Genomic DNA, 25317 nt, shown 5'->3' on the forward strand with positions numbered 1-25317 from the left:
ACCCACAACCAAACAAAAACCAGAAAAGAAGAGGAGCCGTTTGTATGATGGCAAAAATATTTTTTTTCTTTTGCTGCTGTTTTATGTCCTACATCCCACTGCAAATCATCTTCCATTTTTAATTCTGTTGACCTGGATATTATTATATTTCATTCAGAAACAAGAAAAAAATGAACATCTGTGTCTCTTTCCAATCTGCTGCACATCTGCGTGTTTCGATGCAGGTCTTCAGAGTTCAGTCAGTAACCCACGGACGCTATTCATCTTCTTATTAAAATGTCTGCTGCTTTATCCAATGCTCATGCCCTTGAGGGTTTATTTTTTCCTTTATTTCTTTCTCTCTCTCTCTCTCATGTTTAAAAAAAATTCCATTATTGTTATAAAGAACAAGAACTTTATTATTAGCATTTTTGCTTTCAACAGCAATTAGCAATCTCTTGGTTTGCTGTTTGGTAAAGCATCTGTTAATGAGGTCATCTAGTTTAAAATCCCAGCTACTGGAAAATAACAGGGAGGAGGTCAAATCTACCATTTTTTTGTGTTAAATTATCTGCTCTTTTCAGTTTCCTAAAGAAAAGATATCTTTGTTATCCAGAAGAAGTCATTATGACCCGTTACTGGCCTTCTGTATTTTACGTCTACCTCAAGATACAGTATATAAGTTCTTTTTTTAAAGTATTGAAATATGTCAGTTCAGTAAAAATTTGAGCTTCTGAGGATGAGGAATCTTTTTTTTTTGTATTTGTGTTTGTTTTTAAGAAGTTCTGAGTTCAGTCTTAGCGAGGAGTTGTCTCTATGGTGGATGGGGTTCCAGGAGTGGTTGACCGAGGAGTAGCTGCTGGTGGTGTATCAATGGGGCTCCCGGCTCCACTATTGGATGTTGCTGAGGAGCTGACTGCTGGTGTCTCTCCTTGCTGCTGGGCTTGAAGTGTCTGTCCACAGATGTGATGGTGCTTCTCCCAGTCCTTATGTTGGCAAAATGAGCCACAGTATCGTGCTGTGTTGCAACCACTGCAGGTTTCACTAGCTTTACGGCCACAGTTCCAGCAACTCTGTAGGGGCAGCAAAGAGACCGAGAGAGAAAGAGAAAACAGAGAAGAAATTAATCATTTGGCTCAAATGTTCATCTCAGTACTACTTGTGGGATTAATCGGACAGATTTGTTAAGTCTAGCTTGGTTTAGTTAAAAATGTTAAAACACAAGTTACAACCCAAACTGAAAAGTTGTTGACTCTAGGCAAAACAAGAAAAAAAATGCATGTGCCCAAATTTAACATCAATGATCAATAAATTTAATTAGACATATACAGTAGAACAAATTTTTCAAAAACAGGTAGAAGTAGAACAATTTTTCCAAAAACAGGTAGAAATTCATTGGTGAAGTTTAAAACAAGTAGAAATTCACAGGTGGAGTTTTGCCACACAACCAATGCTCCCTCTAATGTGTGGAGTCTTGTGAGCAAAAATTCTATGTTGTGAGCGAGTGATTTGGCTACTGCTTAAATTAGTTCATTCTGGAGCTATCTTTCCTGAGCTAAGACAAAAATGTGTGAGCCAGAGGCTAAAAAACTGTGAGCTAGCTCACACTAATTCAGCTTAGAGGGAACATTGCCCCAATTTATGTGAATTCCATAAAGTCCTTAATCTGAAAGGATGTAGTAGTGTTTTGCCAGCTGACTCGACGGACACCCGGTTCTAAATTTGTTTCAGTAATTTTTTTCAAGAATCATGCTGGATATAGACATCCTCCATAAAGCATATTCAAATGCAGCAATCTTCAGTGATTCTTTTATAAATACAATAGCATAATACCATCAACATACAAGTAAGTGCACTCACAATACTGTAAGCAAAATTCAATATAAAATTTGGAAATATTTTATATTGAATTTTGCTTACAGTTGTCAGCTAATGCTGCCATGGTCTGGAATGTGAAGGGTGCACAGCTCCCTCTCCTTGGCTTCAGCCTCCCTTCCCCCCTCATCTCCTCTACTGCGCTCTGTTATCTGTTTGGTGTCCTTGAAGGCTCGGCTCAGCCGGGTCTGCTTTTCCTGCTGGGAATGTATCTGCTGTATTTTGCCCGCGTTTACAGGTGCTTGCCTATTGGGTTCACTGCATCAGGGAGGCTGGTTTGTAAGGGGCATAACTGTACAGGCTACCCTTCATCCCGCTATTCCTGACACAAGAGTTCATGGTGTCTCAAGTACTAACTCTCAATAAACTAAAACTTCTGAAGGAATGTTGCTGAGTGTTTTGACTGGGAAGCCTGACAACAGTATTGTGAGTGCAGTTACTTGTATGTTGATGGTATTATGTTATTGTATTTATGAAAGAATCACTGAAGATTGCTGCATTTGAATATGCTTTATGGATGTCTGTATCCAGCATGATTTTTGAAAAAAAATCACTGAAATGGATTTAGAACTGGGGGCTCGTCAAGTCAGTTGGCAAAACACTACTACATTCTTACAGATTAAGGACTTTCTGGAATTCACATAAGTTGCATAGCAAAACTCCAACTGTGAATTTCTACTTGTATTCAAGTTCACCAGTGAATTTCTACCTGTTTTTGGAAAATTAGTTCTACTTTATATGTCTAATTAAATGTATTGATCATTGATGCTAAATTTGGGCACATGCATTTTTTTCTTGTTTTGACATATTGCTGTGCCATTGCCTTTCATCTTGTATCTCATTGACTCTAGGCATACAGAAAGTTTCCACTCTTTTTTGTCCCTAACAGCAGCTTCCCCTGTTTTTTTCAACTCTGAAGCTTTAATGCAGCACAGGGAATTGGGGGGGGGGGGATTCCAAACCTCAGCCACCTGCGCAAAAGCTTTCTCATACAACTAAAGGGGTACAAGAAAGTGTGGCTACAGTGGACCATATTCCATAAAGACATATTTGATGAAATACATGAAATTCAGCACTGCCATTTTGTAACAGAGGATGGAGTAATAATTTCAGGGCAAATCAACCCATAAAAAAGAAGAGTATACAAAGCAGGGTAAATTTGCATTGCAAGCCCATTATTTTCACACTTAGCAGCATCACTAATTTTAGATGCATGTTTCCTTTTAAACCATTTTCTGCTCTGACTTCTTGAAAAGAGTTGGACAGAGACTAAACTAAGTAAAAGTCTTCCCAAAGAGGAGGAGATTGGATTTATACCCCGCCCTTCACTCGGAGTCTCAGAGCGGCTTACAATCTCCTTTCCCTTCCTCTCCCCACAACAGACATCCTGTGAGGTAGGTGGGGCTGAGAGAGCTCTTTCAAGAACTGCTCCTGAGAGAACAGCTGACAGAACTATGGCTTGCCCAAGGTCATCCAGCAGCCGCAAGTGGAGGAGTGGAGAATCAAACCCAGTTCTCCCAGATTAGAGTCCACGCACTTAGCCACTACACCAAAAGAGATTTTGCAGTGCCACCTAACCACGCCAAATGATGTAAGAGGTCCATCCTAGAATGCCTTGCATTGTCAACATACTGGGGTAGCGTGCTCAGATTACACATACAGCCATACATGAGCCAACAGTCTCAGCGATGTTACAGGCACACCTTGGAACACAAACTGTTGCACTGGCACTCCTAAAATACTGCCACTCCAAGCAAGGACTTGGATTGCGTGTGCAGTCAGGTCAGTCTTCCTAAAGATAAATAAAGCAATGAGATATACTGACAGCATACCACCTGGCCTGTGAATACAACTAACTTCCTATCATGGAGACAGACTCAGTAAACAACGCTTATGACCCTATATCGTTTGAGAGATCCAGAATTGTAACCCCAACACTTTTTTAGCTGTAAAGGGCTTCTGTATTTCATCTCGCCAGGTAAACAGCAGCTTCTATGGGGATATTTAGATAGAGAAAACGGTGTTGCATTTTTGTGAGAGACTCAGACATCTCCTCCCCTGGTGCCATGGTTCAATTATAATTTGGAGCCATGGGGCTAAACAAGAGTGAAAACGACATTAGGACATCCAATCATAAATGTCCTGTTGTGCCATACACAGCTTTGCCCAAGGAGTCCAGGAGAGCTGTAACACAAGAGCTATCTACTCATTAGTAATACCAAAGGATACAGATGTGTCTTGTTCCCTAGATAACAACATTAGAGGAGCCATGCTGGATCACACAACTGGTCTGTCTAGTCCAGCATCTTGATTCACACAGTGAGCAACCAGAGGGGCATAAGGCATAGAAAACAAGGCATCTCTCTGTTGCTGCTATCCAGCACTAACATGTAGATTTTTATTGTCTTTGAACATTAGTCATCATGGATAACTGTCACTGATAGCATTTGTCTAACCCTCTTTTAAAGTCAACTCCATTTGTGGCCATCAATATGTACTGTGGTAATGAATTCCACAAGTTAAGTACTTGTGTTATTGGCATGAGGCATCTAATAAGCAATACAACAGGACTGGAATTACAAAATTAGAAACAATGCAAAAAGTATCAGATATATCTCATTTATTTATTTTTATTTATTAACATTTTTACCCCGCCCTCCCCACGAGCGGGCTCAGGGCAGCTTACAAGAGGGCACAAGCCCATACATAAAAACAGGATAAAACAGTAAAACCATTAAATAACAACAAAACAAGAATAAAGGGCTCCATACAAACAAGATGGTCTCCGAAGATGGTATCAATCCTTTCATTGGGGTGATATTGTCCTGTCGGTGGTCCAAGGCCAGTCCAGTGGTATCAGTGCCATGCAAGATCATGGCAGATCTTCCGGGGACCTCTCCTAACCCCGTTGTTATCTCCACCATTGATAGTGGTGGTAGTGATAGTGGCGGCCCCTATATAAAAGCCTGGTGGAAGAGCTCCATCTTGCAGGCCCTGTGGAACTGCATAAGGTCCCGCAGGGCTCTGATGTCTTCCGGGCGCTTGTTCCACCAGGTGGGGGACGCCACTGAGAAGGGTCTGGCCCTAGTTGCAGTAAGCTTTGCCTCCCGGGGGCCTGGAATCACCAGGAGATGTTGTGTCCCTGACCGAAGTGCTCTTGGGGGTATATGTGGGGAAAGGCGTCCCTCAGGTAGGTCAGACCCTGGCCATGTAGGGCTTTAAAGGTAAGAACCAGCACTTTGAAGTGGATTTGGTACACTATTGGCAGCCAGTGCAGTGCTTTCAGCCCAGGCTGGATGTGCTCCCACTTGGGGAGACCCATCAACAGCCTGGCCACCGCGTTCTGCACTAGCTGCAGCTTCCGGATCTGAAACAAAGGCAGCCCCATGTAGAGAGTGTTACAGTAGTCCAGCCTTGAGGTGACCGTCACATGGATCACTGTAGCCAGGTCCCCGCGGTCGAGGAAGGGAACCAACTGCCGAACCTGCCTAAGATGGTAAAATGCAGATTTGGCAGTGGCTGCCACCTGGGCCTCCATTGTTAAGGAGGGATCCAGGAGCCCTCCCAAACTCCTAACCTCTGACGCTGGCACCAACGGCACCCCATCAAAGGTCGGGAGAGGGATCCCTAACCCCGAAACATGCCAACTCAGGCACAGGACCTCCGTCTTTGCTGGGTTTAGTTTCAGCCGGCTCAGCCTGAGCCACGCAGCCATGGCCTGTAATGCCTGGTTCAGATCTTCTGGGTCAGAGCCCGACCAGCCACCCAAAATCAGATAGAGCTGGGTGTCATTCTGCATATTGATGATAACCCAGCCCATACCTCCTGGCAATGTGGGCGAGGGGGTGCATGTAGATGTTAAACAACATCAGGGAGAGCACTGCCACCTGAGGCACACCACACTCAAGTGGGTGCTTCTGGGACTGCCATTCCCCTGTCGCCACCATCTGTCCCCGACCTTGGAGAAATGAGGCAAGCCACTGAAGAGCAAGCTCCTGTATCCCCATGTTGGCGAGACGGTGGGTCAGCAACTGGTGGTCGACCGTGTCAAACGCGGCTGACAGATCTAACAACAGCAGTGCCGCCACACTGCCTTGATTGAGATGCCTCCGGAGGTTGTCAGTAAGGGCAACCAGTGCCGTCTCCATCCCATAGCCCGGGCGAAAGCCAGACTGGAGTGGATCAAGGATAGAAGCTTGGCCAATTCAGCCGGGTACAAAGTTGGCTTTTTCAAGAGAGGGTGGACCATCGCCTCCTTGAGTGCCTCAGGGAACCGTCCCTCCAAGAGGGACTTGTTGATAATTTATTTATTTATTTATTTATTCAGGTATTTTTACCCCGCCCTACCCCGCGAGCGGGCTCAGGGCGGCTTACAAAGGCATAAGCCCATACATAAAATTCAATAAAATCCAGTAAAATCACAAAACCACAACCAATAACATACTATTAATAATAATAATAAAGTGCTTTAAATTCCAAGATGGTCAGCAGATAGCTCCTGCAATCTCCCTTATGGCACCTCGAAACCCCTCGTGGCCCACTTTAATGAGCCAGGAAAGTCACGGATCAAGGTGGCATGTGGTTGGATGCACAGAACCAGAAGTAGAAGAAGAAGAGAATAGGAGATTGGATTTATACCCCACCCTTCACTTGAAGTCTCAGAGCAGTTTGCAAACCCCTTTCCCTTCCCCTCCCCACAACAGACACCCTGTGAGGTGGGTGGGGATGAGAGAACTCTGACACAAACTGCTCTTTCAGGAACAGCTGTGCCAGAGCTTGTGACTGACCCAAGGTCACATCAGCAGGTGCAAGTGGAGAAGTGGGGAATCAAACCCAGTTCTCCCAGATTAGAGTCCACACACTTAACCACTACACCAAACTGGTGTGTAGACTACAGTCCTGACCCCTTTTATTTATAAAAGCATCTTCCTGAGCCCTTCCATGACACTATAGCACTATTCCATTTATAAAAATGTGCTCCATAGCAATTCTGCACTAGGCAAATGATGTAGGAAAGGCACTTGGCATATTCTTTACAACTACAGGCTTTAAGACTGAGCCCTGGCATAGGATACCAGTTCTGAAGTTAAACTACTGTGACTGTGTGACTCGTCCCAGCAAAATCCACCTCCCACATGCATGTGAATGTCAGTGATTGTGTTGAATCTCCACATTCCAGGAAATGGATGCATGCTTCTGCTCTCTCTAGGGAAAAGAGCAAGGAACTTGGCTTTGTGGCAACTACATGACTGCATTGGATTTTCCAGAATGCAACAGAATTGGTGAAAATACACCAGAAACTGATGGCACCCATGGTTTCCACTGCAGGTCAGGCAGGCAAAGTGGCATTGCTGAGGTCTAATTTCTTTCAAATAGATCAGGATTTCCTGATTTCATTCCCCATTTCACTTTCATTCCCAATAACAAATTCCTTGTTAAGAATATAGCCAGATGATGGCATCCTCAATTTCTGCTGCCTTTCACTCTCTGCCAAGTGGGAAGCCACCAGAAAGGATGCCTGCTGCTCACTTCCCTCCAGCTTTGCAATGCCAGCTGGATGGCTGGAGCAAAGCCAGCCGATAAGTGAGATTCCTAAACTACAACAGAAATCCCAATTACCAGGAAAGAACAAAGACCTAAATCCAAAACACTGTTTTAAGGAAATTAAACATTTAATCGGAGTCAAGTGGCTTCTTTCAAAAACAGTCCCAGCGTTAGATTTACTCTCTCTTTTTTTGGCACAGGAATGTTTTGGCAGATGCAAGAGTAGTTAAGTGTCCAATATTCGGTGCTCGCTCGTTCTCCTTGCTAGATTGAAATCAGATGTATGCAGCATTTCTAACTCAACTCAAACCGATTAAGCATGCAGACTAAACCAGGTAATTACAAATGCATGAACTGGGAATTTCTGGGGAGATGAGGGAGTATTGCAAAATTATTCCCATCTTTGAAAAACTCTGTTAAAAAGGTGGTATTACTAGCACAGCAAAACAGATGTTTTTGGGTGGTTAAAATGGTTGGGAATACAGGCTCCTTGTCTATCATCAGCTGGTTTTGATTCATAGTCCACGGTTTCAGGTTTATTCTGCTTGCATTTCAGCAGCAGAGACTGGACTGGTGAGGGTTTGCTGTAGTTTGATTTTGAAAGGTTATGAGCATCACATGGGGGGGGAAGCTGTCAAAATGGGAGATACAGCAAAAAAAGTTTGCTTTTACTTCAGCATTAAGGCAGTGATGATCACTCAAGTAGCAACTGCACAACCTGTGTTTATTTCAATGGCACTTTACTCCAAAGTCACTGAAATGAAGAGGCAATAGAGTAGCAGTCAGTTCAGGGATAACTACCGATTCTACCTTCTCCCACTATGGGATCTCACATCTGGTTGAGTTAAGAACGGTGAATGTTACAGAAACTGCTGAAATGTCACATTCTCATTGCTCAGATACTGTTGCAGCTACTCAGAAGCTGCTTACTGCTTGTCAGTGTTACATCTCCTAGATTTCCTCCCATCTCCCAACTCTTTAAATGGTTGGATGTGCTTTGCTGCATTAAGCTGCATGCAAAGTGCCCATGAGAAATTACAGCAGTCCTACTTTGTCAGACCTGCTGTCCTCATGAAGCCTCGAAGCAAGAGAACATTAAACCAGTCAACATAATTTTAATACCTGTCAATACAGTTCATAGCTGCTATTTTGCACCCTGCCAAGCTATGTCCAGGGCTGCTGTCCCATCTTAGTTGCGCTACTGAATTCCCCTACTACCGTATTAATCAAGTGTGATTAGCTGTGGCTCACTGAAATTCCACACCCTCTTGAGTCCTCTCAAATGGACTCCGTTGGATTTCATCTTTGGCATACGGATTGATATAGATCTGATTGCCAAAGATAGAGTGCCATGGTCGGATCACTTTGCCCTGAGGGCCCAGTTGGGTGTTCTGACCCCCTCCTGTCTAGGCAGCAAGTAGATTTATGCTCACCTATGAAGATTAATGGACCCAATTGGGTTCAAGACTGCTCTGCAGGATCTGATGCCAGACTGGCATTTTTCCAGCTGCGCCAGGTCAGGCAACTTGCTCCCTACCTGTTCTGTCCCCTGACCTACACATAGTAATCCATGCAATGGTAACCTCCAGATTAGACTACTGTAACTCACTCTATGTAGAGCTACCCTTGAGACTTACCTGGAAACTCCCAGCTGGTCCAGAATGCAGCAACGCAGATCCTGCACTGCACTGGCTCCAGGTGGAGTGTTCGATCAAGTTCAAGGTTTTGGTATTAACCTTTATGGCCCTTAAAGGTTTGGGACCCATATATCTTTGGGATCACCTCTCCTGGTATACCCCCCAAAGAGCACTGTGCTCAGCAGATAAGAACCTATGAATGGTCTCTGGTATAAGAGACATCCAGCTGTCCTCAGCCAGAGCCAAGCCTTTTCCTGCCCTGCCTCCAACCTTGTGGATCTCTCTGCTGAGTAACATCTGTGCCCTACGGGACTTAATCCAGTTCCACAGGGCATGTAAGGCAAAGATGTTTTGCCAAGCATTTGGCTGAAGACAGCAACTGTTTCCATCTGGCTGGCACTTTTGCCTCTTGTCCCCCCCCCCATGAGGCAGTGGCACAAATGGAAGTTTTAGAGCCATCTAATCAGATTAATTATTGTATTTTTGTTTTAACCATTAATCCACTGTATGAATGTTGTTTTTATTGATGTACACAGCCCTGAGCCCTGTTCCACAGGGAAGGGTGGTCTAGAAACCAAATAAATAAATATGTTAGTAACTGAAATTGGTCACTTGCACATGCCAGGCATCAAGATCCATACATTGTTGAATACAGCGCTATCACTATGTTATAGTAATCATTCACAAATCATTCACAACCAGACGTTGTCATTCACGACCAGCAGTGGCCCCACTGCTGGACCTCCTGATGGCACCTGGTATTTTTGGCCATTGTGTGACAGAGTGTTGGATTAGATGGGCCAAATTTAACAATAAATAAATAAAATAAATTGGCCTAATCCAACATTGGCTTCTCTTATGTTCTTATATTTTGCTGTGGACAAGCCCACCCAGTTAAGAATTATTACTGTAGTGCAATATGCAATGATGCATGGATGCAGCCTTGGTAAATATTAGTGTGTGAACAGTGACTCTTGTGTGGATAAGCCATAGGACATATGGTTTCTAACCACACTGCTTAAAAAGAGCATTCTATGTAACATAAATACTATAACAGTGGCAGTAGTTGAACAAAACAAAGTTTGAGTCCAGAGCAGTGTTCCCTCTAAGATGAGTTAGTGTGAGCCAGCTCACAGTTTTTTAGCCTCCAGCTCACACATTTTTGTCTCAGCTCAGGAAGGAGGGCTCCAGAGCAAACTGATTTATGCAGTAGACAAATCGCTCACTCACAACTTTAATGCCAGTAGCTCACAAAGTAGAATTTTTGCTCACAAGGCTCCACAGCTTAGAGGGAACATTGGTCCAGAGGCACCTGTAAGACTCATAAAGTTTAACTTTGGATATCAGCTTTCGGGTGCATGCACTCTTCTTCAGATACATTGAAACAAGACTTCCTCAACAATTACATATAGGTAGAAAGAAGGTGAGATGGGGGTTAGTTGCCAGGAAGGGCTAATTAGAGTCAAGTTGCATAAATAACTGAGCAATAAGTATAGCGAGGATTAGATTAAAGCAGTAAAATAGCTGAACACCACATTGAGCTGCTATTATAAATGACATGATACGTAGCTTAGCTGCTACATGGCTGAACTCTCAAAATGTCTCCATGCAGTAGACATTTTATGTGAGGATGGCTTGGGCTAAATTATGGCATGCATCTAGACCGGCACATGACTACTATCCCCCGGGCAAGCGGGTGATAAAAGTGGCCCTCTATGTCCTGTGGCATTTAGTATGGCAATAAAATCACTTATTGCTCATAGATTTAGCTGACTGATTCCTTAAGCTTTTTGTGGAACCTTGCCTGTTCCATTCAGAAAGAGTTCAGCAACTGACAAAATACGTTAATAGTGTGAGTGACAAATCAGCTTTTTCAAGAAGTATTTAGCTATCTCTACATTGTCTGAAACTCATTTTCCCCTATGATTTACTACTGCCTTAGTGTGATATAAAAGCATGTAACATTTGTGTTTAAATTTGTACAGCTTGTGGCTCATGCTAATGTATTAAGGCATTGTGTTTAAAAGAGCCAGTGCAACATTTCTCAACGCACATTTGCATAACAAGTGTGTTGCAGCGTGTATCTTCCTTCTACTGCTGTATTAGCTTTCTATTATAACCTACAATATAATGCCAGTCAAGGGCTTCTTTTGCGGGAGAAAGAACCTACAGCATTATTACTATTAGCCAATTTATTTTGAGGACCTTGGGAATGCACACTCTAAAGCATTATGGTCCTGATCTAGCAGGCAGGCTGATTCCATATGTGAACAGCAGGAAAGCCATGCAGAAGGGGAAGCAGCTGAAGCGTGGGAAGAGAACAACAAACAAGCGGGGATAGGATCATCTCTCCTCTGCCTTCTCCCTCTTGCATTTTGTGCTCCTTCCCTGGATTCATGCCAGAACTAGGAGCTACTGCAGCAGCACGGAGTGTGCCACTCTGGGGCCTTAGAACTGCCAAAGGGGAGAAATACATACAAGATCACTGAACGGTAACAGAGGGAATGGATAAAGAGGATGAAGAGCCATCAGACACATTTCTGTACCGTAGCAAACAATGGGAAAGTGTAGAATGTGTGCTAGGGACAGCACTGCTAGATTGCAATTTATGCCTGCTTGAATGTGGGACCATGGGATGCAATACAGCAGAAGTTCAGCACATTTAAGTCTCATCAGTTTCAAATGGAGTGAGAAAGTCATGCTCCCATTGATGTTGATGGAATAATTTTTATTGGATTTCATTCCTGATTGCTTCAAAGAACATGCAAAAAGGTAGTACAATGAATTGTCTGTTCCAAGAGGCACCCGTAATGCTCCCACAATAAAAAACAGTTTAGCGCACCAAAAACAACAATAACAACAACAGAAGCTGTTCTGCAGTGGAAGAAATGGAGGAAATGACCTTCATAATGATTTAGGCATGTATTCTGACACATCTGTTCTTATTCTTAAAATACCTTTGCTGTATTTCTATCCACAATTGTGCAGAACAGCCACCAAGCTTTAAGAGAGCCAGCGTGGTGTAGTGGTTAAGAGCAGCGGACTCTAAACTGGAGAAGTGGGTTCACTCCATACTCCATGACATGAAAGCCAGCAGGTGACCTTGGGTCAGTCACAGCTTCTCAGAGCTCTCTCAGCCCCCAAAATAAGTGTAGCTCACCACCTAGTGGTGCATAAAAAGAGCTAATACTTCAGGCAGCCAGACACTCTTTGGATCTCCTGGCTATACCACACACAACACCACATGATAATAATTATAGTAATTATTATTCCAAGCTCTATAAGAAGTCGCTTGTGTGATTCAGTGCCAGACTGACTGGTGGAAGGAGATCAATGACACTTGGCTGGTTTGCAGAACTCGAGCCCCTGGATGGAAGATGAAAACACAGTTTGTGGGTTGTCCTTCCTGAATGAAATCTCCTTCTCAAAACAAATGTAAAACAGTTATCCAAAGGTTTTGCAACAATTCCTTTGCTCCAAAATCTTACTTTATTGTCCAATTTTAGAAACTTTCGAGAGAAAGTAAGGCTAGAGACACCACAGTTATACCACTCTCAGCCTCCCTTCAAAATCTCATCCCAGTGATTCACTCTTCAGCCTTGTGCCTCTCAGATGGCCGTCATGCATTACGGCTATGACCCCTGCCTCCTTCAGCTTGGGAGATTTCAGAAACTCAGATGGAGGTGCTATGTTAGCTTTTGTTGGCTGGAAGTAGTTGTGCCACTGGTGGGCTCCAAACAGCAGTTAAGTCACTGGTGATGATTCATGCTGAAAACAGATCTGGGTCGTCGTATATGAAGCATGGGGTCTTAGCTCTCTAGTGATCTGTCTTCAGCCCAAGAGTAGCACTCTAATGGGTAGTTTCAGGAAGGTGTTGGTCTGCATCAGAAGAGCTAGCTTCCGGTCTAGCAGCACCTTAGATGATGAAGGGAGTGCTTACATTCAAAAGTGTACACATTGAACATCGGGTCGATCTTTAAGGTGCTACTGTTTGCATTGTCAATTTTATGTAGATATATGTTTTAGATATTTAAACCCTATCTTAGCCACCGTGACGGGCCTTCCTGATGCTTTAAAAGTGCACGGTCTTCTGAATGACTCTGTTCCTGAAATATCAGTGAAGGTAGCCATGTTTTTACAATCAGCTATAAAGCTACAACAGGAAAAACTACCAACATGAGTAATATCTTGGAACAATATGTATGTAGTCTGTAAAATGGTCTCTTTTATGGTAATCTTCTTTTAAGGTATTGTTTTATGCCAATAAAGGCTAACTGACTGACTGACAGCTGGCCCAATTTGCTCCTGGACCGCAATAAATGTTTAGCCCATGGCTACATAGTGAATCTACACCAGAGAATTCGCAAGCATATACAACCACAAACTCTTAACTTACCCCACTTCTTAGACACACAACACAGAATTCATTTGTCCCATTTTACAGATGAAAAACACTGAGGAACACAAGTAATTTGTTTAAGGGCAATCAGGGAATTAATAATGACAAATGCAACTCCCTTGAACCCTTTATCCACAGCAACCTAGGTTCTGGCAGATCCCCATAGGATGTGAACCCTAACAATAGACTTAATATCCAGAATATTTAAAATACAAGTAACAGAGTCTTTTTCATAGCTCCAAATGGCATTTGTGTTCAAAGGGTTTAAACATCTTTTTAATAAAACAACAACAACCACTATTACCTTTTGGTACCAGACAGCATTATGCAATTTAATTTTGCCAATGAATAATCCCATTCAGTTAGGCACATTATTTATTTAAAGCATTTCACAGTCTAAAAGGCTTTCAGAACAGTATTAAAATAATAACAAAACCCACAACAATAAAAAACAGGTTTGATGGTAAAAACAGCAGCCTAATATATCAAGCATGGAAAACTGGAGTAATGAAAAAGAAAAGTTGCAACATGTACAAACAGAGCAAGTATAATCATTGGCCATATTAAGATGCTACAATAAATCTTTGCTTATTCATAAGGAGCATGGACATAGTTTGATCTCATGGTTGACTACTACTTCTCCCCTTTCCTCCTCGTATACATCGCACATGATCGAGAACATCTTAGTTCCATAACTCTTGGGCAAACTAACTATGGCTGTGGTCACACGTAACAGAAGCCACACAAGTGAGATGGAAAACAGGCGGAGTTTCCGGGCGCGATCTCACCAGCACATCTGGGAAGCGTAGCACTCCCGTGGCTCAACCGAGGCTTCCAGCCGAAACTGCGTGGCAAAAAACTAGTACCTTGGAGGTACTAGTTTCCGGAAACTGCGGGGCAAGGGCGGGCGTCTGATCGCGTTTCCGGTGGCATCCGGCGCCCGCCCATGTCCCCTTGCAAATAAGGTTGTTTTTTTTGTCCAAGTCTCTGTGGATGCGCATGTGCACCCAACGGAGCATGGGCATTTGTCATGTACACAAAAATAAAAAACAGTTTGCCGCGGCGCGCGCTTCTTCGTTGCGCGCCGGCTTGTCCTGTGATCGGCACCTCTCCCTTGCCATGAAACCTCCACGGTACCTCCACAGGACCTCCACAGGAGGTCTGATCGCGTAACTGCGCAGTAGTTTGCCGCAGGGCAAACAGCCACACTTCTCCTCTGCAGTTTCTTGCCCGTGTGACCGGGACCTTTGATTCACAGATTCTAATACCAGGAAATTGTCAATCACATCGAGAGAGAGAGGGGCAAACAACCCATGTTTGTGCCTGTCTGAATTAAGCTACTGAGACTTTACAAGGGGGAAAAGTCAACTCAATGTCCAAGCAATGCTACACTAAATTTAAAAAGACTAGGCACAATGTGGAAAGAGTTCCAAAGATGATGCACCTAGACAGAAAAGTTATTATCTGTGGTAGTCAGCCACCTTAATCTTTAAGGTGGGGCAATACGGAGAAGGACCCCTCCAAATAGATAGGAATTTATGTAAGCTAGCAGGCAATCCTTTAAATAACCTGGGCTCACCAGAAATAAATGGGAAGCCAGTGAAGGCCCCCCACCTTCATCCCTCACCCTTCCTCCCATGTCAGCACAGCCAGCCACCCATCCCATCTGCCCCAGAAGAGGTGCTAGGGTGGTGCAGTGGCAAACAACAATGGTGGCTGCAGGGAGAGCCAGTCAGAGTTGCCTCGGTTGCTCTGTACCTAAAACCACCCCTGAGTGAAGGTCTTTTAAGACTGCAAATATGCGTCTCCTTCATTCTATGCCAGCCAACAATTACACTGAGGCATTTTGCAATAATCATATCTTCCAAACGGGGTTCATGTGAAGTACACTGCATAGCCTAGTCTGGATGTGGTGAGAGCACATATAGTAATAGCCAGATCTCGCTTCTCAAGGAAAGGCTGTAGCTGACACGCTACATGTCATAAATGAAACTTGAGACTCCATCTGTAAAACCAAACCTAATAATCTCAAACTGTGATCCAGCTACTTGCGGGGCAATGCCCTCCATTCAGAACAGACTGACTTGACAGTTCACCATTAACTGTATTACCAGACCACACCACCTTAGTTTTTGTCTGGACTGGTCTTCAGTTAATTGGTCCTAAGCTGGACCATTACTGCCTACTGACATATATTCAGATCTAATATTGCCTCACCTGACTCAGATGAAAGGATGGGTAGATCACCAATATACTGATGATATCATACATCAAATCTCCAAACAACTTCTCCCAGTGATTTCATGTAGATGGTAAACAGCACAGGGGACATGGCAGATTGTAGAATCCATAACACCAAGTGCCATGGGCTGAGCATGTGCCCTTTAGCACCATCTTCTGGAACCAATCTAATAAACAAGATCAGAATCACTACAGCATGGTGCTCTTCATCTCCATCTGATCCAGCTAGACCTCATATAACTGTATAGAAAGCTGTGGAGAGGTCCAGGAGAATCACAGGGTCATATTCCCCCTTGTCTCTGTCCCTGGGTGAGACTAAAGCTTCAAAGTCACCAACTGGCTCACGTATGAATCATGTTCTTGATGTTATACGTGGTGCCATGCTAAGCAGAGGCATACCTTTCTAAGCCCATTGGCTTTAATTTAGTGAGTATGGTCAGATCCACAGGGGAAAAAAATTCTGTTTCTTTCAAGGCACGGTTGCAAGAGAGTCCTCACAATCCTGTGTTACATTGTGTCATTTATATACTTTGACTGTTCTCATTACAATTTAAACCAACAGAATTAAACCCCAGATATTTTGCTCCCTTCCCAAAGATGCCTGCAGTCCACATGCCATTAAAAACCATGGTGAATAAACCATGGCTTTGTAGCACCTTTGAAGACTGCTAATGATGGCACTTCTTTCATCTCCTCAGGGAGCCTGTTCTACAAAGTGGGAGCCATGATGAAAAAGGAATGGGCTCTGGGTGATGTTCACCATCAGTGGGGGAGCATGTGGTGGGTGGCAGACTGGAGACTGCAGCTGGCACACAGGGACATATAGGAGGAGATGGTCCTTTAGATGTATAAGCCCTAGGCCATGAAGGGCTTTAAAGATCATAACCAGCACCTTGAACGAGACCCCAAAAACTGGCAGCCAATACAGCTGTTTCAAGGTGGATGAAATGTTCCCATCATTCCCATGTTTCCATCCCATCAGCCCCTGACTAGCTACCACATTCAGAACCAGTTGAACATTCTGAACCATATTCTGAACCAGACAAGCCCCATATACAGCCCATTAAGTAACCCAAGTGTGATGTCACAAACACGAAATGCAATATTATTCAAAAGAGCTGTATCATTCGAACACACACTGATGTGTCTCTGGTTTGGCCATGATTTCCAAAATCTGCTAACAGATGGGGTGGTGAATGCTAGATACGGTGTTTTCAAAATCGACAAAACCAAGCACAGTCACAAGACAGATAAACCTACATCATATTGTTGGATCAGCTGCACTTTTTATCTAAGCAGATGTCTGAAGGAAAGTTTCTGCTCTAGCTAAGCAGGAACCCTACAATTGACACAATCAATGAAGAACACACTATGTGTAAATTCTCAAATGTCATTAAATGTTGGTACCAGAAGACAGATGTTTCGACTTCTTCAATAGCTTGGCAGTAAATTCACTAAGCTGGTCACCCTCACTATTCATTTGCACAACAGTCAAAAAGGCAAGGCAAGCACAGCAAGTCACTAAAGGGAAGCCTGTTCACACATGGTTTGGTCCCTAGCCAAACTGTCTTCTGATGAGTACATCATCTTTTGCCTAGTTTGCTTTCTTTAAAAAATCTATAGCAGTAAGTCAGTAGTAAAGAAATACCAGTGGTTCTAAGACAGTCATGCTGAAAGGTTGTTTTACTCCTGTCTTTGTTTTCTAAAGCATGTTTTTCCTCCAGACAGTTCCCAGCAACTCCAGTCAAAAGGATCAGGTAGTAGGTGATGTGAAACAGCTCTGCCTGACACGCTGGACAGCCACTAACAGTCTGAGTAGATATTTACTATGCCTGACTCAGCATAAAGCAGCTTGATGTATTTATGTGTACAAACCTCTTAGGGGGCAATGGAAAAAAGGTTCAGAGATTTACAGTTTGATATAATCCATGAATTACATCCACTGACTGGCAATGGATTGGTCCTATTGTTCCCAGGGGTCATTGCCTGCAGGAGCGCACAGGAGCAGAGCTCCGGCAGTAAAGAGCCCAGGGGGTGGGCACATGCAACAAGCCCCACCCCCTTCTCCCAGCAGCCCTCAGTCAGAGCAAGAAGCAGCCAGGTAACTTGCAGAGCCCTCCCCGGCCCCCCAGTCCAAAACAGTCCACTGGCACCTTTCAGACCAGGTTTTATTCAGGTACAAGCTCTCCCTCCTCTGCAAGGACAGATCTGCACGTCCCGGCCCCCCCAATAGCTACCAATCCAAAGCAGTCCAGTGGAGCCTGCGTGGCGGGTGTTGCCTTCTGACACACTTCCGGTGTGTGGCATATGCAAATAAGTTATGCTAATGAGCTCCTGCACCTCTTTTTCTACAAAATGACCCCTGATTGTACCAATGGGGCACAATGATATACCAATGGAATTTTGCTTATACCCAATTATGGTAATACAAATAGTAATATACAAGAACCACAACAATACCACTAGAGAACCAGCAATGGGACATGGATCTCATTTATCAAGCTAAATGGCACAGAGGTACATTGTTCTGCCTCAATATCTACCAATATCTGGCCACCAAAGCTGGATGGTTATTCCCATCTTGGTTGAATGTTATAGCACCGTGTTATAGGATGGTTTTGTGGTATAAATATTGTATTTTATTATATGTTTTTATTGTATTTTAGATTCCGGCTTTGCCGCCTGTGAACCGCCCTGAGCCTTTGGGAGGGCGGTATAGAAATCCAACAAATAAATAAATAAACAAACAAATTAGGAAAGAGAAGTGGGAACTGAACCTGAGAACTTTAGTGACGGGGCACTTTGCATAAACAAATGGCCAGGGAGACTAAAAAAAGGGAATGAAGGAAAGATGAACTATTACAAGTACCATGTTTTCAGATTCCACATACACATAGCCACCAGAAACCACAACTCCACTGCTGAAAGACAGAGCAAAATATAGCTGCCCTGCACTGGAATCCTCACTGGATGTATTACAGAAGAACATAGGCGTAGCTGTGCTGGGCCAATAGTCCATTTAATCCAGAATCCTGTTTCACACAGTGGCCAAACAGAGGCCCTTGGGTTGGCTGTGAGTAGGGCACGGATGCCAAAGCTTTCTTCGGCTGTTGCCCCCAAGCACTGGTATTCAGAGAGTTATTTCCTCTGAACACGGAGTCTCCATTTAGTTGTCATGGATAATAGCCACTGTAATACCAGGCTAGGTCTAGAACTGCTAATTGTTGGTGGGTTCTGGCTCTAGAAATAAAGAGAAAGAAGCCTCTGGCTGGGTGAAAATAAGGTGGCTTTGCCTCCTCCTCCCTCAGGGCATTCCAGGTAGAGGTCTAATGGAACATCCAGGCTCCCCCCCCCCTCCCCGGCCCTGAGCTTCTTTGGGAGTGAAAATAATTTCCAGTAGCAGAGCAGCATGAGAATAGTAAGCTTTGGGGTGACATTAGTAGCTTTCACCTAGCCCAGAACCACAGCAGCCTAGCCCTAAAGCACCATTCCTAGACTGCTGAGATTTGTGGCAAGGTTGCAAAGAGTTGCTCATCTAGTCCTGAAACGGAGAAGATACTTTTTTTATTTCTCTCTTCCCATTCTTTGGGGATGGGTAGAAAACTAATGATTGGGGGTATGCATCTCATGACATACAATGTTCAGTCCTATTTTCACACATACCTCCATTCCAGGATGCTATAAAAATGGTAGTTGCTCACAGTTCTGGTAGGCAGGAACAAATCAGGATCACGGGAAGCACATTTCTTCCAGTCTTAATTAATCACTCCACAGCCCAAATTCTTTTCAAGTGGTCAGAGTCTTTAAAAGTTTATAGTATCCTGGAATAGTTAAATTACTTTTTTCATACTATTTCATAGCCATGGGAGTATGAAAAGGTACCTAGGACTGGCCTAAGTAAATGGGACTGAGATGTAGCCTTTCATGTTCTAATTCAATATCATACAAGTCCAAGCCTGCTAACAACAACAGCCTTTTACAGTTCCGCAGGGCCTGCAAGACAGAGCTCTTCCACCAGGCCTTTAATTAAGGAGCTGCCACCAACAACAATTGGAAGATATAGAGCTCCCTGGTTTCACCATCTACATTGCGCTTGCATAGTATATATGGAAAGACCAATGAGCTAACCATCAAGACAGACCACTGAATATATCAATATGACTGTTAGCGCCATCCCCAAGCAATACTATTACTACAGATCTTTGCTAGCACTTTGTAATATTGAATGGTTTTAGAAGGTTTTTATGATGTTATAATTGTTATTTATGTGTTTTATCTCTTGACATAAGCCACCGTGAGCCTGCTTTGGCCAGGAGGACAAAGTATAAACTGAACAAACAAACAAACAAACAACAAAGCTGTAGCAGTTTTGTATTCTTCAGAAGGGTTGAAACAGAATCAGGGGAAATAAAACAAGCCTTCAAAAGGAAAATGATTTTTCACAGGTTTCAAGGCCTTGAATATTAGGCATCTGTTAATGCAACCCCAAATGATATCTGGGTTTTAGTTTGTTTTTATCCAGTTTGGTGCAAAGTTGCTGATTCAATTTGTGCTGTACTGTTATTCCTAGATCCTCCAGGCATGTTCAAGAGATAACCCAGCTCTCTCCTCACCCCTTTAGCATTTACAGATTTGGATTCATTTTCTGTGTTTAGATTTAAATGTGCAAATTTTCTCGTTTATTGTTTCATAGTCTAGTGCTCCAATTTATCAATGTCATTCCATCCTGTCCTCTATAGCACTGTATAACCTGAAATCTGATTAGCATCTTTGCCATTCTTTCACCCAGTTCATTAATGGAGATACAGTCTGCATGATGTACAATGAAGATGAGCAAGAGCTGCTTCAAATGCATCTAAAGCTAAAGAGGTTTCTATGAAAACTGCTTGGGAGACTGTTCCATGCAAATAGCAATGAAGACAGCACAGCTTGTGAAAGCAGCACCAGCTAAATCCCATTTCTGCAGCTAGATTACAGACTGGGTCTTTCCCACCCCCACCTCCCAAAGGAACTAAAGTGTCCCCAAAGAGGCAGGAACTTTGGCAGGAACAGCCCAGGACTATGTAGTTGAGGGTGGGGAAAAGAAGGTTTTAATTATACAAATGGTGCAGGGGAAAAGACTTAACCACTGTTTCCCCGGTTCCACAGCTTTGATTCGTCTCCTTTCCACCACAGCTACTCTTAAAAGATTAAACTACGTATGGGGGGATCAGATTATGGATGTCCACCACAATGTGTCATTTGAGCCTGAGACTCAACATTTTTTATTATGTTCACAGTGCAAATTACAGACATGAGATATCAGGCTATTGCCTTGGCTTGCCAACATCACTGGGATTCAGTCAAACTGACACACACCGTTATTAAGTTACAGTTCTTAAAAACGGAAACGGGGACTCAAAGAACTGTTCAACTTGTTTCATAAGCCTAATGTGACCTTGGACTATTGTTTCTATGACTGCAGCCTCCCCTTCCCCCATGCTATGGATATGCTTTCTGAAGCAGAGGCGTTGCTAAACCAGTCTGTGGTAGCCTAGAATAGGTGGGGCTGCTATTCAAAGATGAACCAAATCCGAAATCTCACTGGGTATGCACAGCACCCTGAAGCAGCTCTCTGGATCCCAACTGTAGGTTATAAAAATAAAACCAGATCATTCTGAATTCCATATAAATGGTTTTGGGTTTTAAAATTCTCTCCTGTGAGCACAGGGTGGGGGCCCATTCAAGAGCTGAGCACTGCAAGACTTAGAACCAAGGTAAGACTGAAATCATGGATTTGGGGGTATCATATAACTTTCTCAAATTGCAATAATGGAAACAAAGTCCAAACAAAATATATTTGGATTGATAATTCCAACTTTGATCCAGTTTGAAAATCCTCTTAATACAGACAGGCTTCAGCCCTGCCTTGCGTTTCTCTATTTGAATTTGACTGCTTCTCCATAAAAATGGGTGGGGGATTCTCTGTACATGGTAGGGAGAAAACTAGGCCAGGGCCAGTGTGGGACTAGGATGTGGGAGATGTCGGTTCAAGTCTGCCCCCCCCCCCGGAACTTTGCTGGTTGATTGTGGGCTAGTCGTGCTCTCTCAGCCTAACCTAACTCATAACATTATTGTGAAGACAGAATGGAGGGAGGAAGAACTTTGCTGTAAGCCACTTTAGGTACTCACAGGGAAATAAGCACGATATAAATACCTAAATAAATAGAATACTCTTCTCCTCGATGTCTAGTTTTCAATGTAAGGTGTCTTTTTTGGCATGAAAGTATATTCTCTCATGAAATTTCCCACCTACACTTTTAGCCCAGACACTGGCTTACCATCTCAGTGAGAATCAGGTCTCCATCAGAGCCCATAAGGGAGTTCATTTTTTGTGATGCAATCCCATGCAAGCTGTAAGCTGTATGTCAGTGGTGCAGCCATGTGAGTACAACAGAATGCAGTGGTCACCCTCTGTGAAAGACTCATCCAATGGGCCCCCCACCATGTGCAAGCTGCTTCAACTATGTGGGATGACATCACAGAAGCAAAGCTCTCACACAGCTAAAGCTGAAGGAAACCCTTCTCTCCTCCAGATGTGTGCATGTTCTAGGAGCAACAGCACCCAAAATGCAGGGAGCATTTCTCTGGCTGTAAGAGTCCAAGGAAGTCTTAGTTTCCACATATTGAGGTAATATGCTCTACATGTACCAACCTAATCTAAACTTGCTTCTTCCTGTTGGGTATTTCATTTTCTGATGTCAACTTTCATAGCAAAAAACGTATATGGCCACATGGTGAGGACAATGACCATAACAACCAGCATCTACAGAGACAATGACAAGAAAATGGTCTGGTGTAGCTGAGTTACATGCTGTTTCTTTTAAAAAAACGTATTTAATTCTGCAGTGGAACAGTTAAGCACTAAAAAAATTACACACACTTCTCTGCAACTCTCTTCCTGAGAAAACTTTCAGATGTTGAAAATCAATTCCTTTTGTCTCCTCCTTAGTCATCTGCTACACATTAACTTGAAACTCTGGGCATCCAGTGATTCCACAACAGCCTTTCATCTCTGGAGATGCCTGGGACCAATTAAAATCTTACTCTTCCTTAAATAATGGATACGTATTGCAGCATGCCTCTGATTTATCTGCCTGTGATTTTTGCCAGTTCTTTCATGATGGGGCAAGGATCTCATTTGAATCTTTTTAACCCAAGTCACTCAAACGTTACCAGCTCACTGAATACATTGAGCAAAGGGTTCTCCAGAATGATATGATCACCCTTCGTAGCACACAGATATCTCAGATGCATAAACACTCCAGACCTCTCACAAACTGCAGATATTAATTAAAGCTATGCTCTCAGAAGGACTTTATGATGTGTAAACGGCCTTTGACAACAACAACAAAACCGGCTATCTTAAAAAGAAAAGACCATGAACAAAATCTCTCATTAGTGTTAAACTGAAAGGAATTATACTTAGCATCTGTTTATTGGGGTAGGTTTAATCAAGACTTTCCTTTCCGCATGGATTTTAACATTTCTATTTTCTCTGAAAAGACACAAGAATTTATTTTATCCAAAACACTTCAGGACTGGCAACAGAATGTACTGCTCTCTCACTCCTGATTTCCTGTAATATATGGTGCCATATGTCCTACACCATAAAAATCCAAAGCTTTCCCTGACATGCTGTAGTCTGAATTGAGGTTTACAAACTTCATCTCTAATTTAGCCTTTGTTGGGCTTTAATTCTACTCCCCCCCCCGCCAGATGCTGTTTCTCCCACCCTTCCATTTACACATAATCCTGAAATAATAAATTCTAATTAAGGAAACATTCTCACAACTCTGCTAATACTTTCCCCCTCCTCAGAGAACCCCCAGGCCTACGCTATCATATGTACAGAGACTCTTCTCTCTTCTGCAAGAACAATGTACTTGCTTCCAATAAATAATAATTTCTATAATGTCAGAAGCGACTTTCATCAACTGAAAACTATTTTGAAAAAAAATCATACCTTGAGTCATGTTTCTTTTTAAAATGGCATGCCATATAAATTTTAAGTTGAAAATGAACATAGCGATTCCACAGTACGTGTTTTTGTTTAAAGAGACTTTATAAGGCCAATGTTACATGGAAATGTCATCACAAGGTGACATTGTCTTTCATTTTTTGGTGGTTATTTATATTGTGGTTATTCATAATGTGCTGACCCTCCCCCTGAAAGAATTTGGTAAAGGCATGGAAATTCAACAAAGAAAATCATTGTTGAGTTTCCTGTGACAGTATTTTATCACCTTGGCATGTGTGCATGCTTTTATGGGAAAGAAATACGGGTCATATAAGTTCAACCTATACTTCATTAAAAACTAAAGAGATTTACTTACAAATAAATGTGTTACATATCCAAATACATTGTTAAACTGCATATTGCCACTTAAGCCATCTATGCCACTTAAAGACTCCCCACTTACTCAACCAGTAAAGCTGTGGCTTGCCCGCATTCAGTTATTTGTCCTATCTTTCTTCCAGGATATGGGAGTAATATCAGCTGCATTCAGATGGCACAACAAACAACTGTTTTATAAATCACAGTTAGATTATGTTCCAATTTAACATAGTATCTGAATGTGTTGCAGAAAACCCCCAGTCTGCTCAGTAGTACTGTCCCTCTTAGCTTCCTCCATATGAAGAAGAAAGCGCAGACCAACAGCAAACCATGCTGTGTCAACTGCATTCAGCAATCAATGACACTTTCTAAGGACTTACCCTTCCTTTTCCTTCTTTTATACACAGTACAATTTGTGTACACTTCTCCTCCTTTTTATCACACTGCAAAGAAGGCAGGAAAGCAGTGTGGGGGAGGGGGACGGAGCGAAGCATTTTGAGCTTCAAAAAACCTCTCTGTGGTAGGCCTGCACGTGGACAGGATGCCATGTGTGACTGCACAGGTACCACAACAATGAAAAGCTAATTAGATATAGCCTCATTGCTTGTAATTTTAAGAGCTGGCTCAGTGGTAGATCACAGATCGTCTAAAAGATCTCCTCTGCTTGAGGACTGAAGACTTGAGGGGTAGAGACTAGGTAAGACTGGATTTGGAGGACTAATGGCCTAACAGTATTTGCCAGCTCGTCCATTCTTAGTGCTTTCAACCATTTCAGACATTTTGGCAGTTCATTTTGAAAACAGCTTGCCAACACAAATAAAAATATATATGACTACGAGTAATGCCTGTTGTGGGAAGAAATATAACGAGATCTAGAAGGAAGCTCCAGATGAGTGTCCCGACTGTGGCTGGTGGGGCGGCAGAGGGAAGCGGAAAATGGAGGGAGGCAAGCCATGTTTCTTTCCTTCTGCTTAGCTATAAGGCAGGGCTGTCTCAAGTCATTTTGCTGCCCCAAGTGGGTAGAATGGGAGGACAGCCTCATGGTAACAGATATGGTTCTCTCCACCTCTGACTTATTTTTTGAGGGAGAGGGGGGTGTTACACAGTGGCGGCTAAGGTAGAAGAGCACCTCCTCCTGTGCCATGTTTTCTGGGTTCCAAGGGTCTGGAAAGTAGTTCCATAGCTGATTACATGGTTGCCAACTCTGGGTTGGGAAATACCTGTAGATTGGAGGGGTACACCCTGGGGAGGGCAGGTTTTGGGGT

At 43.1% G+C, this 25317-nt stretch overlaps 1 protein-coding gene across 1 annotated transcript in view; it reads right to left on the minus strand.

Moving 5' to 3' along the window:
- Positions 1-776: 776 nt before the first annotated feature.
- RUNX1T1 (runt-related transcription factor 1; translocated to, 1 (cyclin D-related)) overlaps positions 777-25317 on the minus strand; it is a 97786-nt gene continuing 73245 nt past the window's right edge. Inside the window, exon 11 of the mRNA XM_015412657.1 lies at positions 777-1052. Within this exon, the coding sequence (XP_015268143.1) occupies positions 777-1052 (276 nt within the window). The remainder of the gene's footprint in view (positions 1053-25317) is intronic.

This window comes from Gekko japonicus, unplaced genomic scaffold, assembly GCF_001447785.1.
Source record: "Gekko japonicus isolate JY-2015 unplaced genomic scaffold, Gekko_japonicus_V1.1 scaffold268, whole genome shotgun sequence".
In the NCBI taxonomy this organism is placed as follows: Eukaryota; Metazoa; Chordata; class Lepidosauria; order Squamata; family Gekkonidae; genus Gekko; species Gekko japonicus.